This window comes from Aplysia californica, unplaced genomic scaffold (genome assembly GCF_000002075.1).
Source record: "Aplysia californica isolate F4 #8 unplaced genomic scaffold, AplCal3.0 scaffold00083, whole genome shotgun sequence".
Taxonomy (NCBI): domain Eukaryota; kingdom Metazoa; phylum Mollusca; class Gastropoda; order Aplysiida; family Aplysiidae; genus Aplysia; species Aplysia californica.
Genome location: NW_004797353.1, coordinates 533,503 through 552,574, shown reverse-complemented (window position 1 = coordinate 552,574; position 19,072 = coordinate 533,503). Strand labels below are relative to the sequence as shown.

The following is a 19,072-nucleotide window of genomic DNA, read 5'->3' as shown; positions in this document are numbered from 1 at the left end:
TCACACACACACACACACACACACTCACACACACACACACACACTCACACACACACACACACTCACTCACACACACACATATTATACACATTGTGTACTTGGTTGTCTATTTTCTTTTCCTTTCATTCTCTCAAAGCCCAGAGTTACATTTTACTTGTAAGCTTATGATCTCGGATACGTTTATTGTTAAATTATTAATTTAATCGTGCAATGCAGGGACCTTTCAATTTTTATTGTCTTTTTCTTTTATTAATTATTGTTTCTCCTATTGTGGTGAATAAAGTTGCTCTTTCGCTCACTATTCTAACTTGGTTTTGGGTAATTGTGATATAGATATCTTGTGTTTGATCTATGTGTGGGTAGGTTTTGTGTAACCGTGATATAGATGTTTTGTGTTATTGTTTGGTTTTGGGTGACCGTGATATTGATGTCTTGTGTCATGTAGAGTCTATAGGCTATTTTTACTACATTGATATTGCTCCGAAAACACTAAACGTATGTTAATCTCAACATTCCGTACTTAATACGTTGCAGTACTCATTCAAGCCCAAGGGCGAAAACATAGAGAACGCCGATTTCAGAGACTGACTTAGTAAGTGCAGGTCGGTGAAAAATTTCCTTTATGATTTCCGACTTGCCCCACATAGAGCTGGCAGACTGCAGGTGGCTTTAAACACCGATCGGCGCAGTTGGCTTTACACATCGGAATCCAAACTACATTATTATTACACCGAAAAGGTGGCGCTGGTAGCCTAGTGGTTAGGCTACCGGACTCGTAATCGTGAGATTGCGGGTTCGGGGGTTCGAGCCTCAGCTCGGTCCGACGTTGTGTCCTTGGGAAAGACATTTTACATGAACTTCCCACTAGGCTCGGTCCTATCGGAGACGGACGTTAAACTAGGAGGTCCCACTCCTTAAATAACCTAATAGTGTTGATAGGGGCGTGAAACCCATACAATTTCAAAAATTTTCATTTACACCGAAAAAATGAGAATGGTGCCTCGCTATCCACTCGTGACCTCAGGGCTTTCTTGTCGTACCTCCATTTTTTAAACAGTGAAAATGTGACTTCTTCTAAAGTTCCCTCTTTGCTATGAACTGTTTTCACTGTTATTAAAAATGGAGACAAGAAAGCACTGAGGTCGCGAACTCTCAATGCCGTCTCGCCGTCGCCAACTCGGGTTCGGCGGTTTGCGTGACGTCACCCGGCTAGACTGGGGGAAATTTTTAAATGGTGATTTCAGAGCTTGTGTTTCAAGAAGACAAAGACTAATTACATTTTTAAAATTAGCGTCGTCAAATTAGGGTGGCAGGCAAGCAGAATTTTATTTTCAGCAATATTTTAAGAAAATGACTTAAGGCCGCACACGAGTTTTTGGGGTCCAGTTTGGGTACAGACAATGTTTTCTTGGCTTTAAGAAACTTTCCTTGAAAATAATGTGCAAAATCGGATGGAAGTACTCCCAAAGATCTATTTCAAAGTGATAGCTCCATAATGTCTGTAATATACAATACAATACTTTAGAGAACAATTTTGAGATGTTTTTGCTCCTTTTCCCAAAATGTTCATTTCTTGACTTTAAAAGCTAAAAACTCAAAAACCGTTCAAGATAAAGACATGAAATTTTGGAGGGGAAGTTCACCATGTAATTTCAAATAAAAGTACGCTAGCTTTTTGTAATTTCTGAAAAAAAAAGTATTTTTAATGATTAAAAAAAACTTTTTCTTGACTTTATCGCTCGCTAATATGCACATCTTCTAAAAGTTATAAAATTATCAATATTTACCATTTAAAAAAAAGCTAGCATCATTTTACTTAGGTGTAGGTGCAGGTTACAAATATGTAATTAGTTCCTAGATAACATGGATGATTTGAGTTTTTAGCTTTTGAAAATGGTGCCTCAGATATCCCAATTTCACTCTAATTTGCCATTTCTGTGATTAGGCAATTGATAATGATTCCCAAAACTGACTATTTTTAATCCTTGAATGGAATACTTTGAGAAACAGAAAAGCAAGTAAAAATCACTTAATTGTAGGTTTTGGTGCTAAGGCGTAGAGTGTGGCCTTCAGGGTTCCCACACGCTGGATCCTATTTCAGTGTCGCTTTCGCTAAGTACATCTCAGACATACACACCGTGGCCAAAGTAAACCGGATGCCACACATTTTGTATTCGGTACGTTTCAGGCGCTGCATTATGAAAATATGTGACACAGATAGAGCATAGTGACAAAAGAGGGGGGTAGAGGGAGAAGGAGAGAGAGAGAGAGAGAGAGAGAGAGAGAGAGAGAGAGAGAGAGAGAGAGAGAGAGAGAGAAAAGAGAGAGATTGTTTGTTTTAGTAAGAGTTTTATGGCGCTCGCAACTGCATAAGGTTACATGAGCGTGCGAAAAATAGGTTGGTTCTGTTCGCAACAGCACATTGCACAGTCCAGTTTGGGTCAACACGTTCACTTCTTGCAATTTTTTGCATTTAAAATATTTCCTTTTGGTCTCTCCGAAGTTTAGACATTTTGTTAAAATGTGTCTAATGGTAAAATCTGTGTCGCATCCGACACAGAATGACCTCTCATCTCCCTGAAGGAGGTGTTTATGTGTCAGGGCCAGGTGTCCGATTCTTAATCGAGTAAAAATGACTTCGTCTCTTCCGGAGAGGCCCGAAGGTTTCCTTTTAGTTAGAAGTTCTACAGCGCTCGCAACTGCATAAGGTTATATGAGCGCCAAGGGGTGGATGACAACAGAGAAGTCCTTAGAGGGAATCGGACTTACTCTGCTCACCTCTCTAGCTTCAGCAGCACAAAGTCTGCTTCGACTATCAAGGCACCCCGAAAATAGCGGGTCACGAGAGTGTGACAAGCATACAAAAGAAGTAGAGGAAAATGATAGTAAGGATTAGGAAAGAAAAGGCAGCAATTCCCTGTTGTAGTTCATGCACCGTTATGAGCAGGACATTGTTAGATCAGCCCATTTACAATTCTACAGTGCACCAGAAAGAGAAATGTCCTCCCTTTGGGAATGGCCTAAGGACACTTCAGTCAGTGGCACCGCCCCGGGGGTGAAGGTTTTCGCAGATCCAGTTCGGGCTTAATGTTGTAGAGTTTGTTGTTGGTTTGATTCCTACTATGAGTCTCCCACAGACTGGAGGTGTAGTTTTTTTACTTTAGTTTTCAAGTCAGTCTGTGGGAGAGCGTCGTTGATCCCATCAGAACGGATAAGGACTCCTTTGCCAGGAAATCTACCTGCTTGTTTCCTCGGATGTCCACATGGCTAGGTAGCCATGCGAACACGATACTTTTCCCTGCTTCAGTCAAGGAGTGTATTTTTTGCTGTAACCTAACTATTTTTGTGTGTAGAAGGGTGTCGTTTGTAAGTGAGGTGGTACAAGACAGAGTCAGAAAGGATAAGGAAGTATTTGTTTGGAGAATTTTCAGTGGCCTCTGCAGAGAAAATGGAAGCTTCGGGATGGAGTCTCCTCTGGTGTGTACTGTTTGAAGATAGGGCTGCCGCGCCCACAGTAGAGTCCAATTTGGCGCCATCTGAACTGTGAAGATTAGCTCCGTACCGGGGTATTTTTCTACTTTTAGGTTGTTGTTTTTTTGGTACTCTGCTTTAAAAGTTTTGGTGTGTGTGTGCATGTTTTGTTTTGTGTGGTCAGCTGTAAGTCTACTTTTGCCTTCATGAGTTGCCACGGAGGGAGGTCGGGGGAAAGAAATTGTTGGATCTTGTTTGGAGAAGTGTACGTTTTTGAGGTTCTCAAGGACTCAGGCCGAGGGTTTAATGAGTTTTTCCATTGTTTTTTAATTTGTTTATGGTGTCTACGTTTGTTCTGAAAATACAGGAAAGAGAGAAAGAGAGAAAAGGAGAGAATGAGAGAGAGAGAATGAGAGAGAGAGAGAGAGAGAGAGAGAGAGAGAGAGAGAGGAGAGAGAGGCTCCTTTGATAAATATATCAGTACACACCTATGCCCAGCTCATCGCCAACCTCCTCCCATTGCTTGTAAATATATTTTATTAAAATAACAATCGTCTTCTGTTCGGCTTAACGGAAAGCCGAACTCATCTCCATATCGATAGCGCACGGCGTCTCACGGAAACGTGACGTAGTGTAACGCTGATATTGATACCAAGAGCCGTTTTTCGTTCTCCCAGGTGATGTATGGCGGGTTCGCCAAGGCCAAGGTCAGCACTCGAAAGTGAAACTGAAACAAGATCCACTGCAATATAGAATCCACTGAAATAGGACCCACTGTGTCTTAAGCAGTTCCCCCTTCTTTGTCCGAACGTGCACAAAATTCTTGTACTACCCGCCAAATCCATCACACTTCCTCTTGCCCCGTCTCCCCCTTCAAAATGCGAGTGTTTTTAAAATCCCGGTCAGGTGGAATTCATGCCACTGACTGCATGGAAAGTAGAGTGTTCACTGTTATTTTAAGCTTAGCGCCCAGCAAGAAACTATGTAAGTAGGCTTGGTATTTGAATTTTGAGACAGGACCGAGAGGAAGCTAGATCTATACTTGTGGAAGACAAAAAAAGTTCTAATTTTTAAGTATACGAGCCCCGAATTTCAGTTTGGCAGATGGAAACCATTGCACTACAAGATACTGTCCAAAAAGGAGAGGGACATTTATTTACGAAGTTTAAATGTATATTCAGTATCAGAAATAAAAAGGAAAAAAGCTTCAGTAAGCTCAAGAGCTGCTGACACAGACCTTTCAACTTTAGAAAATTCTATTTAGTAAAGGAAACAGCCACCTACAAAACAAAACAAAAAATAATGCAAAAGCCACCCCAGGACATTGTCATGTCGCATCCCCAATTCATTTTAAAACATTTCTAGAATAAAAATTAATCGCATGAAAGACAATTCACAACTCAAATCCTTTTCAAAGGAATTAAATACGATTTATTAAGACCATACGTACATTCATACCAAAGTAAACATTCTTTAAAAGCATAATGAACTCATAGAATGTCAGTAACGTATGGCACAGTTGGAAAAATTCGAAATAAGTTGGCACGGCAAAGGTAAAGGTAATTTCGTGCTGGGAAAGAGCGGCTGGACAGAAACAACAAGGGGAGAGACAAGAATTAGGACCAAACAGCAACACTTCACAACCAGACACAGGTTGTTGACAATGATTTTTTTAAAAAGCAAAACATCAGTGGACCCCACCAACTGTGCACTTGCACCCACATACTCTTCTGCTGTAATGTTTCATAAATATACGACACAGTAGATTATATTATATGTATTACGCAGAGAGGGTAGATTATATTATATGTATTACGCAGAGAGGGTAGATTATATTATATGTATTACGCAGAGAGGGTAGATTATATTATATGTATTACGCAGAGAGGGTAGATTATATTATATGTATTACGCAGAGAGGGTAGATTATATTATATGTATTACGCAGAGAGGGTAGATTATATTATATGTATTACGCAGAGAGGGTAGGTTATATTATATGTATTACGCAGAGAGGGTAGGCTATATTATATGTATTACGCAGAGAGGGTAGGTTATATTATATGTATTACGCAGAGAGGGTAAGGTTATATTATATGTATTACGCAGAGAGGGTAGGTTATATTATATGTATTACGCAGAGAGGGTAGATTATTATTATATGTATTACGCAGAGAGGGTAGATTATATTATATGTATATGACAGAGACAGTATATTATATTATATGTATATGACAGAGACAGTATATTATATTATATGTATATGACAGAGACAGTAGATTATAAATACATTTATATAGCAGAGACAGTAGATTATATTATATTTATATGACAGCAGATTATATTATATTTATATGACAGTAGATTATATTATATTTATATGACAGATAGTAGATTATATTATATTTATATGGCGGAGACATATATATATATATATATATATATATATATATATATATATATGTATATTTCTATTTACACTGTACATTGCAGCAGGTTGAGGAGTGGGGTGGGGTGGGGGTGAGGGTGGGGGGTGGGTCTTGAATGCACATCTTGTAGATTAAATAATAAACAAGTTATCAGCTTGTATGTTGTAGACATACACGGGAAAATGCCCCAGAAAAAGTTTGGGTGGTATGTCATCGAATCGGATAGAAAACAAAGCAGACGGCAAGCAACAAAAACACTGGTGATAAAGATGCAATTAAAATGGCGAACCTAAATTAATTTACTGTATTGATGGTAATAGCTTACATTGAGACGTGGTAGGCCTTTTCTCACAATGTTACAAATTACTAATTGCAAAGAAAATTGTGGGAAAAGGGAAGAAGTTACAGAAAATGGTTGCCGACAAGTTTCTTTCAGGGGTCTTTTATAAATTGCTGACAGTTCTTTTCTCGAGCGGCTGTTTAAGTGAAAAGTTTGCAGAATGAACTAAGACACTTTTTGAAGTAGCATAATGGACAAAATTATGAAATACGAAGGCAAATAAAAATAGACAACCTCGATTGCTCTCCCTTTTCATCTGGAGTCTAAAAACAAAATATCGTTTATTCGGGGACGTTAACTTTCCCTCCAAGTTGCTCGATGGCATCCCAGTTGTACATATGGAATTTCTTTGAAAAGATTACTGCATATTTCCTTATTATTAAAACAGTAAACATTGACAATTTCACAAAACAGTTTCACATATAAATTTTGGTTGAGGAGAAATACGATTCCAGGTGTTGATGTTGCAAGTCGGGCAATGACTCATTTTAAAAAGTAAAATTTGATTTTCACACGAAGTCATACATGCTGCTGAACATTTTGGTTACATAATTTAGTAGCATTTCGTGTGAACATAGCATAACTTTTTTTCTGAAAGACTGTGTCAGGAAGTGAAAAGACATTCGCTACGCATAATTATATAATAAAATATGAAACTGTACAATACTTCGCGGAGCAAATCTCTACTGGGGAATTTAAGACCATGATAACTTGCTTTTACTGGGCACGAAAAATTTTGATAATTTTAATAGAAATAAAGTAAGGGTAAGCAAAAAAAATATTTCATCATATGATATATTCGCCTTCTAAAAATCTTTGTATTGCTTTTACTTTACCCATATTCGAAGTAGACTTTCCTGCACACACAAAAAAAAAAAACAATTCCTGGAAGATTAAAAAATAACATGGTTAAATTTCACATCATGAAAGTATCAAAACTTGATTCAGCAGATGGTTAACAGCTTTTAACACAATTTAGACTAAATCAATACAACTTTGTATACATGTTAAACAGCTGACAGAAACAAGACTGTCATCTACACATCGCTGTAATGGGCTTTCAACACCCCCCCCCCCCAATCCCCCCCCCCCCAAACAAACCCCACCCAACACATAAACCACACAAGACCACACAACACAAAAAAACCCACATCAGAATAACAACGGGACACCAAAACACACACACCACAAACCAGACACCACAAAAAAACAGGCACCCCTAAAAAAAAAAACAGGCACCAAAAAACAGGCACTTAAAAAACAGACACCAAAAAAACAGACACCAAAAAAACCCACACACACCACAAACCAGACGCCAATAACACACCCAGACACTAAAAATCCCACTCCCACCAGACGCCAAAAACACCACAAAATAAAACACACCCAACACCCCACACACAAACACACCAAAAAACGAACACAGACCACAAATCACACGCCACACCCCACAAAACTCACAACACTAAGTTCAAGAACCCAAAAGTCAAAATGAAAGACACTTGTGATGAGGCAGTTTTAAAAAAAGGAAATAGATACGTATTATCGTATGTCTCAGCATGGACCAGTTTGAAGTGACTCCAAGAAATTGAGTTATTGGAAATGCCTCCTACTTATTTCCGTACTTTTGTCAGAACTACGTCAAAAGACTTGTGCATTGAGAGGCAAATTGACAAAACAGAGTCTCCAGAATTTCAAAATGTCTAAAGGTTTTTGGGAAAATCAATATCAACCCGGTTGTGATCACTGTAAGGTCACTATGCTCCTGAGGCCTTGAAGTCTGTCCTTTAGCTCTGTAAAAGGTAAAAAATGTTTAAAAAAGAAGAAGCTAAAATTTGAAGTGACAAAGTTACAAAACAGACGTAGAAACTGATTAAAAAACAAACTGATTAAAAAAACATAGGCAGGCATCTTTTGCGTGACAGGTCAAATGTTCGGTTTGCAAAACGCAAAACTGACGTCTTGTCTCGACATTCGATCGCGCAAAAAATGGCCTTGTGGAGATAAACACAACTTTATACAAATAAAACTTTAAAATTTGGACAGAACACACAGAACACACACGCTGTCCACAATCTAATGGGCGATATCAATGTCTTCGACAGCGTCGTCAGAATAATCAGAATAATCAGAATCGTGGTCACTTTCGTCAATCATTACGTAATCGAGTTCGGGTTTAGAATTGGCGGCTCCGGGCACTCGATTCCTCGCCTCCCGGATCTGTTCAATGTCTTCCATGTCCAGGTCGTCCTCTACGTACAGAGGTTCTCCACTGTCCACGTCCATGGGGTTAAGTCTAGCAATGTCCGCCCACAACAGATTCGTCTCGATGTTTCTGGGCAGTCTCAGATCCTTCACTTTCTTCCTCCTGCCAGGCATCGGGCCCAGTTTCTCAGCCACGACTCGGAGGCTCATGGACAACAGAGACTTGGGCTGGCTCAGCGTGTCCAGAGCCTTCTGGCACGTTTCCATCACCTCCTCCTGCGGGTAGTTCGGTATCATGATGTGCTGGAACCTCTGGAGTGTGTGGCTGAGCTCCTCTTTGTCGGACTGTCTCAGTATGTCGTACTCGTGCAGCAGATTTATGATGAGCTCTTTGCTCCTTTTGCTTTTCTCTGTACCGAGGATAGTGAAGAATATAATCGCCTGCAATCTGGAGAGGTAAGAGACAGATGAATAGATAAATGATAAATAAATCGATGGATGGATGGATGAATGGATGGATGAATGGATGAATGGATGAATGGATGAATGGATGGATGGACAAATCGATGGATGAATGGATGGATGGACAAATCGATGGATGGATGGATGGACAAATCGATGGATGGATGGATGGATGGACAAATCGATGGATGGATGGATGGACAAATCGATGGATGGATGGATGGGTAGACAAATCGATGGATGGATGGACATTTTTATTCACCACCTTGGGAAACTTGTTTTACAATAGCGTATACAAATACAAATACATGTATAATAAAAATGCAAACAGACGAGCTGCATAACATTTTTAACAAATGTTTAGTTCCGACGTACAATTTTGAATAAGGGCAAAGATATGTATACTATATATGTATTACACTGATCATTACGAAAAAGGCGATAAGGTAGAGTACACACCCTGTTTTGTTTTAGTGAGAGTTTTACGGCGTTCGCAACAGCATAAAGTCATAGATGAGCGCGCGAAACACAAGTCGATCTCTTTCACAACAGCCACTGCACGACTTGGTTCGAGTCAACGATCAGATTTTAAAAGTAAAATAATTGAGGTAAAATAGTCTTTAAAATGGTAATCCGCTTTAAAATAAAAATGTATGTCTTTACAATTTTCCGTAAAGGTCAACGGCCTTTATAAAATCAAGGATTGTGTTGGGATTAACGACGGAAAACAGGTCTTGCAATTTTTTGCATCTAAAATATTTCCTCCGGGTCTCTCCGAAGTCTAGACATTCGATTAAAATGTGTCTAATGGTAAAATCTGTGTCGCATTCTACACAAAACGGCTTCTCTTGTCCCTGAATGAGGTATTTATTGTGTGTCAGGAACATGTGCCCGATGCCTAATCGAGTAAAAATGACTGTCTCTTCTGGAGAGGACCGAAGGTTTTCATGGACCCAGTTTGGGCTTGTTGGATAATTTGTTTTCTTTTTTTTTTTTCAATGAGTCTCCCACAGACCGGAGGTATAGCTTAGAGTACACACCTGAAAGCAAATTTATGAGAGGACGTGATACATCATCCACTGTCATATGTAAGGTTTAGACCCACGCAGCAAGCCAGTTAAGAAAGGTTCACCTTGATTATCTTTCATTACAGTTGGAGTTAATCTGTTTTATAGTTTTATGAATTTATTTTGTTGGTTTTGTTTGCATGGGTTCTGTTTCGTTTTTGTTTTTGCATTTTGCTTATGGGGGGGGGGGGGGGGTCGTCTTGTTTCCTTTTGTTTTGTGTGTGCAGGAAAAGTCTACTTCGGCATATTGTTTTTTGTGTTTTTTCGATGGATTGGGGGGGGGGGGGGGGGGGGGGGGAGGGGTGAAATTGACAATGATCAAGTTGTGTAGTCAAACAGTTGTTTACAGCGATCTCTTGACGCTAACCAATTCGATTTTCTTTCTACATCTCATCACTACCAATCTACCAACTGACCCCATTTCAAGTCCTGGGAATTTCCGCTTCAGACCGTAGTCCAGCAAGAGACGCGTTGTGATGTGACCTCTGGTGAGAACAGTGCTAAAGATCATAGCGCACTGCCTGGGCTCCAATAGTTCACGACCTTCATCCAGTACTGACTTCACCTCCCACACATTATTGTCGATGAGACCCTGCAACAACCTGGAGATGAGAACACAGGGCAGACTTATAAGAATATTTTAAAAGTTTTTTTTAAATGTGGGTTTATTTTACGCCACAATCATCAACAGAATCTAGATCATTAAAGATCTAGGACGGGGGTTTTAGCTCTGCCTGCCAGGGCCAAAGCGGACTGAGAGGGATACAACGTCCAGGCAGAGAGACTGATACACTCCATTTAAAAAAAATCCGCATGGGAATCTAAATCAGGTGTTCTGCATGCAACGGCGAAGCGCCTATCCGCTACGCCACTGATGCTGGAAAAAGGAGAATCAACCAATAGACGAAACTATTATCTGAATCAGTACACCGCAGACATCGTCAGTACGGTATCTTAGAATATGACTGAAAACGACGATTGATTAATTAGACAAAAGTTTGTTACAAAACAAAAATTTGATGCAAATTGGCATGGTGTCAATCATAATCATAGCTTTGTCTACGCCTGGAGTGTTAAAAAGCCCCACCCTCAACCCTTCCCTTGAATTTATCGAGCTTTTTATTTAGAATGTAGATATCTTTACACCTCATTGACACAATTTAGGTCATTAAGGAGGTGGGCTTCCGATCCTGCCTGCCAGTGCCAAGCAAGGCTGAGAGGGATACAGCATCCCAGCAGAAAGACCGAGATCTCAAAAATTCTCAATCGGGAATCAAACTCGGGTTTTCTGGGTGCGGCAGCGAAGCACCAAATTGCTACACCACAAACGCTGGTCTCAATTTTTTTATTTTATTGAAAGAGTCGACCCGAGGTATAAAAAATAATGTCAGCGATGGAAGTAACTTACGTTATTTCATTGTATAGGTTTAACGCTCCTTATAACCTCTCCTAATGTAACGTCCTTCCTCAATAGGACTAAGCCAAATGGTTCGAGAGTCTTGAAACTTAACAAAACGACCGGTTTTCAAGCGCATTCAGTCAAAGATTCGAACCAGGGCAATCCGCTCCGAAGTCCAGGATAATACCATTTGAGCTAACGGATATTTCGTGTAGGTTTAACGCCCCTTTTAACTCTACCTTTATTTGAGTTGACACTCCTAATTCAACGCCCATCTCTTAGTTTCAGCAAGAGTTTTACGGCACTTGCAACGCAATAAGGTCACAAGTGCTGAAGATTAGGTGTTACAAGAGAGTAACAAACAGAAAAGGAGGGGAGATAAAGACGATAGATGTTTAAAAAAAAATAGTTTTAGTAGAGGTTTTTCGGCGCTCGCAACTGCATAAGGTCATATGAGCGCCAGAAGATTATGTGTTACAAGGGAGTAACACACATAAAAAAGAAGGGGAGATGGTTTAGTACAGATTTTACGGCGATCGTAACTGCATAAGGTCATAATATGAGCGCCAGAAGATTATGTATAGTATAAGGTTTTACGGTGCTCGCAACTGCTAAGGTCATATGAGCGCGCGAAACACAAGTTGTTCACCTTTGCAAAAGTTCACTTCACGACTGGTTAACTAATTTACTTTAAAATGCTAAAAAGTTAAAATATTTAAATTCAGTGTAAATACATTTGTGATTTAAAACAACTCTTTTAAGTAACAATAAAAATCTTAAATATCAAGTTCACTCTACAACTCGCCATAAAGGCCAATAGCCTTTATAAAATTTAAAATTCTGCTGGGAACAACGACGGAAAAAATATCCTGCAATTTCTTGCATTTATAATATTTCCTTCGGATCTCTCCAAAGTCTAGACATTCTGTTAAAATGTGTCTAATGGTAAAATCTGTGCCGCATCCGACACAGAACGGCTTCTCATCTCCCTGTAGGAGGTATTTGTGGGTCAGGGCCGTGTGTCCGATGCGCAATCGAGTAAAAATGACTTCGTCTCTTCTGGAGAGGTCCGAAGGATTTCGCTGTTTTAATTTGGGTTTTATTTCATATAGTTTATTATTTTTCTGGTTTTCCCAGTGGCTCTCCCACAGACTGGAGGTGTACTTTTTGACTTTATTTCTAAAGTCAGTCTGTGGGAGAGTGTTTGTCGTTGATCCCAGCAGAAGGGATGAAGCTTTCTTCGCCAGGTCGTCTACCTGCTCGTTTCCTCGGATGCTCACATGGCTGGGTATCCATGCGAACATGATGTTTTTTCCTGTTTCGGATAGTGTGTGGATTTTCTGTTGTAGCCTAACTATTTTTGGGTGTAAGAGTGTGTAGTTTGTGAGTGAGGTGATGCAAGACAGAGAGTCAGAAAGGATAAGGAAAGATTTGTTAGGAGAATTTTCTACAGCGTCCAGTGCCATGTCAATGGCAGTGGCCTCCGCAGAGAAAATAGAGGCTTCAAGATGGAGTCTCCTCTGGTGTGTACTGTTGGAAGATAGGGCTGCGGCGCCCACTTCATTGTCTTTTTTGGAGCCATCTGTGAAGATGAGCTCCGCACAGGGGTATTTATCTATAGTTTTTTGTATTCTGTTTGAAAAGTTTTGGTGTTTGTGCTTTCTTTGTTGTGTGTGGTCAGCTGTAAGTCTACTTTTGCCTTGGTGAGGTGCCACGGAGGGAGGTCGGGGAAAAGAATTTGTTGGATGTCTTGTTTGGAAAAGTTTAAGTTTTTGAGGTCCTCAAGGATTCTGAGGCCGAGGGGTTTGATGAGTTTTTCGTTGTTTTGGAATTTGTTTATGGTTTCTGGATTTGTTTTTAAAATGCTGTTGTGCGCTGGATTTTCCGGTGTTGAGCTCTGTTTAACTGCGTATTGTAGTGAGAGTTGTGTGCGTCTGAGTGAGAGTGGTGGTATGTTGGCCTCGGCCTGGAGGCTCTCCACCGGAGAAGTGCGGAAAGCCCCCAGAGCGAGGCGGAGTCCTTGGTTCTGTATTGGATCTAGTATTTTTAAGACGTGTGGTTTTGCCGATCCGTAGACTTGACAGCCGTAGTCAAGCCTAGACCGGACAAGGGAGATGTACAGGTGGAGAAGGTGTTTTGAGTCCCCGCCCCACTCCGGATTCGATAGAATTTTCAAAGCATTTAACGCTTTCTGGCACCTCACACGAAGGTCTTTGATGTGTGGTATGAATGTGAGTTTTTTGTCGAATCCTTTCCCCGTATAGTGTTAAATCCGGCTGCAGCACACGTCTGCCTGTTCGGCAGAAGTGTACTGCAACCGTCTTTGACGGGGAGAACTTGAAACCGTTGTTTGCCCACGTTTCAAGTTTGTGCAGCTGCGTTTGCAGCTGCCTTTCCATAGATCTCAAATGAGGATTTTTCGATCGGCAGCATATCAAGAAGTCGTCAACGTATAACGAGCTGTCTATGCTGTTTTGGAGAGTTTTCACTATGGAATTTATTTTAATTTTGAATAGGAGAGGAGAAAGGATGCTCCCCTGGGGGACTCCTTCCTCCTGTTGGTGTGGGTCTGAAAGGGAGGATCCGACGCGAACCTGGAAGGAACGGTTCTTCAGGAAGTTGCCAATGAAGGCAGGCCAGAAGATTAGAGGTGTTACAAGAGAGTAACAAATAAAAGAAGGGGAGATCAGGATGATAGATGTTTGATAGGAAAGAAGCAAACCACACCAGGGCACCCGCCAACCACTCCACACGCAAATCTCTGATAGGACCGAGACAGATTAATGGAAGGCCGTAAAAATTCCCCCGAAACAACTCGAATTCAATAACAGCTCGTTGGGGAAATCAAACCAGAGTCCGCCGCTTCGTAGTTAGTTCAGCATGATACCAACTTAGCTAACGGTGCACCAAAGTCAGCTTACTTTTCGAAGAATATTTGAGCCACCAGCGGGTTCATCATAACGTTGTACGTGGCGAAATAGTCCTCCAGGTCGATCAGAGGGGTGAGCACAAACACAATGATCTTTCCTGGCATGACTCCACACAGCGGGCATTTGTCCGTGCTCGCACCAATAAAGTGCTCGTGCTGGGGGGAGAAAAGAGTGACAAGGTTGTAACAATGCGACACGACTGACGAGACACGAAGAGAGACCACACGACGAGAGACCACACGACGAGAGACCACACGACGACAGACCACACGACGACAGACCAGACGACACACGACGACACACGACAAGACACACGACGACAAGACACACGAAGACAAGACACACGAAGACAAGACACACGAAGACAAGACACACGAAGACAAGACACACGAAGACAAGACACACGAAGACAAGACACACGAAGACAAGACACACGAAGACAAGACACACGAAGACAAGACACACGAAGACAAGACAATCGATAAGAGTAGGCTTCAGCCGCCATCCGGGCAAAATTCAAAATCAATTCCTACCAAACTGCAAATGCTTATTAATGTGCGTGTCCAGCGCGCTCATATGATCTTATGCAGTTGCGAGCGCCTTAGAATTCTTACCCCCCCCCCCCCCCACAACCCCCCGGAATAAAGCAAACAAACCAATCACACAAAAATACCTCTCTGCCCCCCCCCCCCCCCCAAAAAAAAAACAACTTACTTTTAACGGTTCAGCTACATTCGCCACAACGTCCACAAACTCGATGTAGAGCTCCTGTTGTTGGCGGGAGGGGCGGGCTTTGGGCAGGACGGGGAACACTCTCAGCTCCAGGGGAATGTTCCGAGTGTCCAGTAACAGATTGGGATTCATGATGATAGAGGCGTCTGTTGATTGATTGACTGATTGATTGATTGATTGGTTGATTGATTGATTGATTGTTTGATTGCTTGCTTGCTTGCTTGCTTGAATTGATTGATTGACTGATTGATTGAATGACTGATTGACTGATTGATTGAATTGACATATTGACTGATTGATTTGGCAGATTGATTGATTGATTTGACAAATTAATTGACTGATTTGACAGATTGATTGACTGATTTGACAGATTGATTGACTGATTTGACAGATTGATTGACTGATTTGACAGATTGACTGATTTGACAGATTGACTGATTTACGGCACTATTGACTCAATTTTGGTAATGTACGTGGCAACAAGTTTTATAGCCGAAAATCTATTGCTATGTTAAACAGACATTTGTAGTGAAATCTGTGTAAATATGTAAAAAAGGTGTATTAACATGCGTATTTACATAAATATTTACAATATTAATTTCAGTGTATATTATATTGACATCGACAACTATAACTTTATTTTTTTTTAATCTTATGAAACGTTTGTGAAAATGGTGAAATGGTACAGGTTATCAACACTAATAGGTTATTTAAGAGGTGGGACCTTCGAGTTTAATGTCCTCCTCCGAAAGGACGAGCCAAATGGGAAATCCGTATAAAGTGCCTTTCCCAAGGGCACAGCGTCGGACAGCTGACACTTGGAACCCCCGAACCCGCAAACTCACGATTACGGGTCCGGCAGACTAACTACTAAGCCACCGACGCCTCAGGACGTCTGTGGACAGAACGAGATTTGTTTAATTTGTAGTTTTAGTTTTGCGGTTTTACTGCACTTACATAAATAGAGCAGAAAGTCTGGGTTCGAGCCTCGGTTGCGACACGGATTTTTTCCGCCCCCACCTTCACACCCAGCAGTAATGGGTACCTGACTTCCGAGTTTGGGAAGTAAAGGTGGCGTGGAAAGAACTGGCCACCTTATCACAATATGCCGAAGGCCAAAGAAGTTGTCACACTAACATGGCAATCACCAATATCCGGATCGGATGCGCGAACAACTTTTTACACAATAAATAAGGTCATATAAGTGCCGTTGGTTTAGGTGTTACAAGAGAGTAACAAACAAAATAGGAGGAGAGCTCAAGACAATAAATGTTTTGATAGAAAAGAAGGAGCAAACCACACCAGAAGCAAGACAGAAACAGGGAAATACAAGCAGGACTTAAAGTTGTACTCTCCAACCATCCGTACACAGAACGAGAGATGGAATGAGTTCGGTAGAGGGCCGGCTGACCAACAACACACAAAAGAGGGGATATTTTGAGCGGTGTATACCCTAACCCTAACACCTAACCATAACCCTAACTCTTGTATAGTTTGCTCTGTGGACCTTGTCACAGTAAGTGCCGACCCTTTGCTGAACTATTGCAGATTAATTGTGATGCAAATTTCGCCGTGCGAAATTTAACAAGGATTTTATCTGCATTTTACACACTTCTATGATATTCGTTGATTGAGTAGGAATTTTATGGCCCTACCAACTCATTTTTATGATATTGTACGTCAACGTTGGTGAGTTTGAAATTTCAAAAGCAGTTTGAACAATATTCCTGTGTATTTTTCTTGGAACAGAAGAGTGCATCGCAGATAGTACCCACAACAAAACCCAACTCGAAACATCCTCTAAATATAGAACGTGATTTCAAGACAATTAGGAAACGTGTTCAGACTACATACAGAAATACATTTAACAGGAATAACGAGAGTTCTTAGTAGATGGCAAATCTTGCCACCAATAGTGTTACTAATAATATAACAAAATGAAATGGTTCACTTCGTGTATACAAGTAAACGTATATACATATTATTTTATCTATATACACACGTATAATATGTTAACGTGCACGCACAAAATATGAAGACCTACACGTATATAAACACAAAATGAGCTTAACACTTATAATTAAGCAAATACATTTGTACCTATACACCTGCATCAACACAATTTAGATCACGTGGAGGGATGGGGTTCGACCCTTCTGCTCGCCACGGTGAAGGCAACCAACACACCACATACCCACACGATCTTGGAAGAAAATTGTAGAAGCTGAAACGTTTTTATAAAGTGAGCATTAAAAATCAAATATTCCTATACTCACAATCAAGATTTTGGTTCCTCCCTGCGGTTTTGAACACAATTAGGAGAACGCACTTTTAAAAAATCACTTTAAAAAATCACTTTTAAAAACTCTTGACCAAAAACACACAAGAGATAGGGAAAGCTTGCTGTGCTCTGTGAGTTCTGTCGTTTGCTAAAAACAGTCGCATAAATTTTAAGGCTGCTTGCCTCTGTCAAATGTCGCGACTTGAAAGGACCTGAACATTCGGGTGAACCCATACTTATAGAAGCAGGTCACGTGGTTCAAGTTGCCGCCATGACACTTGGTTGGTCAGTTAGGCGAACAATAACGATTCAAAGGCAAACCAGAGGTGAGTGAGTGATTAAGTGTATGTCTGTGTATGTTTGTGTTTGTTTGTTTGTTTGTTTGTTTGTTTGTGTGTGTGTGTTGTGAGTGTGTATTCTCTCTCTGTCAGTATGTGGGTGTGTTTGTGGGTGTGTTTGTGTGTTTGTTTGTTTGTTTGTTTGTGTGTGTGTGTGTCTGTGTGCAGGTGTGGGAAAGAAAGGGGGGGGGGAGAATATCAGCAAAACCAGCGAGATATTCACGCCAAGCTCACAACACGGGTACTTTGAACACATGTCCACTGAGTCTCGTGGTTTTGGACCTCCCAGTTTCAACCCAAAGCCGTGTACCGCACAACAACAAAACTGTTGAGTTGACCAACACTTTAGGACGGCAAGTAGTGGACCATGAAAATAAGAAAAGCCTACCATATTAGGAAGCAACAAAGGGAAGTACATACAAGCTTACTTTTTTGGGCAATAAAGAAGGCTGTCATTTTGTGTGAACGTTCATGTTAAAGTCCTGAAAAGAGAAAAATAGCTGCGACCAGATTGTAAATACTTATAGTAAACTTTCTTTCCATTCTTCCTCTCTCAACTTTCTCGGTCCAGGGTACAGACATACAGGCAGACAGACATACAGACATACAGACGCACATACAAATACATTCCTGTGCACGCAAACACACACACACACACACACACACGCACGCACGCACGCACGCACACACACTCGCACGCACACACACACACACAACACACGTATACGCACAAACTCACAAGGACGCAAACTCATAACACACTAACACAAGCTGCGACTGTTTACAAACAAATACAAAAGATCACACTGTCGAGAATCCTTTTCAAATTATAAACATGTCTGACGCCGTGCTTGGAAGAGTGACATGCATCGCTGGCAATAATTATTGCAGCGTGGAGATATAGAAATAAATGACTCCTCCTCCCCCCCCCTCCCCCACCCTCCCTTTTTATCACCCCACTGCCCAACCACCACCCCTATAAAAGAAAAACCAAGAACAAAAAAGAACAAAAAAACAACAACCAAAAACAAACAACAACAAGCAGACAAACAACAATAACAGCAAAAAATAAAAACAAAACGCCCTCCCGTCAATAAAAGTCATAACATTTAAACAACAAACAACCAACAACGAAACCTCAGGCAGTTCAAGTGACACAGTACGTTTTTCGCCTGTGACCTCTTTCCTATGGTCAAGAGCAGGACACAAGGCCATACATAAAACGGGTTTTAAAAATAACGTTTGTTTCCCTTTTGAATCTTTGAAAATCCTCAAATCGTCTTTTGATGAGATTTCGTCTAGGAAGCTGTTGAGTCTAATCTATGAGTACTGTGTGTTTGTGTATATGAGCACTGTGTATTTGTGTATGTGCATGGGTATGTGTGTATGTATGTATGTGTGTGTGTGTGTGTGTGTGT

General features: G+C 40.8%; 1 protein-coding gene across 1 annotated transcript; it reads right to left on the bottom strand.

The window, feature by feature from the left end:
• Positions 1-7,720: 7,720 nt before the first annotated feature.
• On the bottom strand, positions 7,721-17,728 carry LOC101858476. The gene is made up of 5 exons (XM_005094497.3): positions 17,312-17,728; positions 15,018-15,181; positions 14,295-14,458; positions 10,391-10,576; positions 7,721-8,893 (listed from the first exon to the last, which is right to left on the bottom strand). Exons 2-5 carry the CDS (start codon positions 15,165-15,167, stop codon positions 8,317-8,319), a joined length of 1,077 nt encoding a protein of 358 aa, XP_005094554.1. The 5' UTR covers positions 15,168-15,181; positions 17,312-17,728; the 3' UTR covers positions 7,721-8,316.
• Between the last annotated feature and the right edge of the window lie 1,344 nt (positions 17,729-19,072).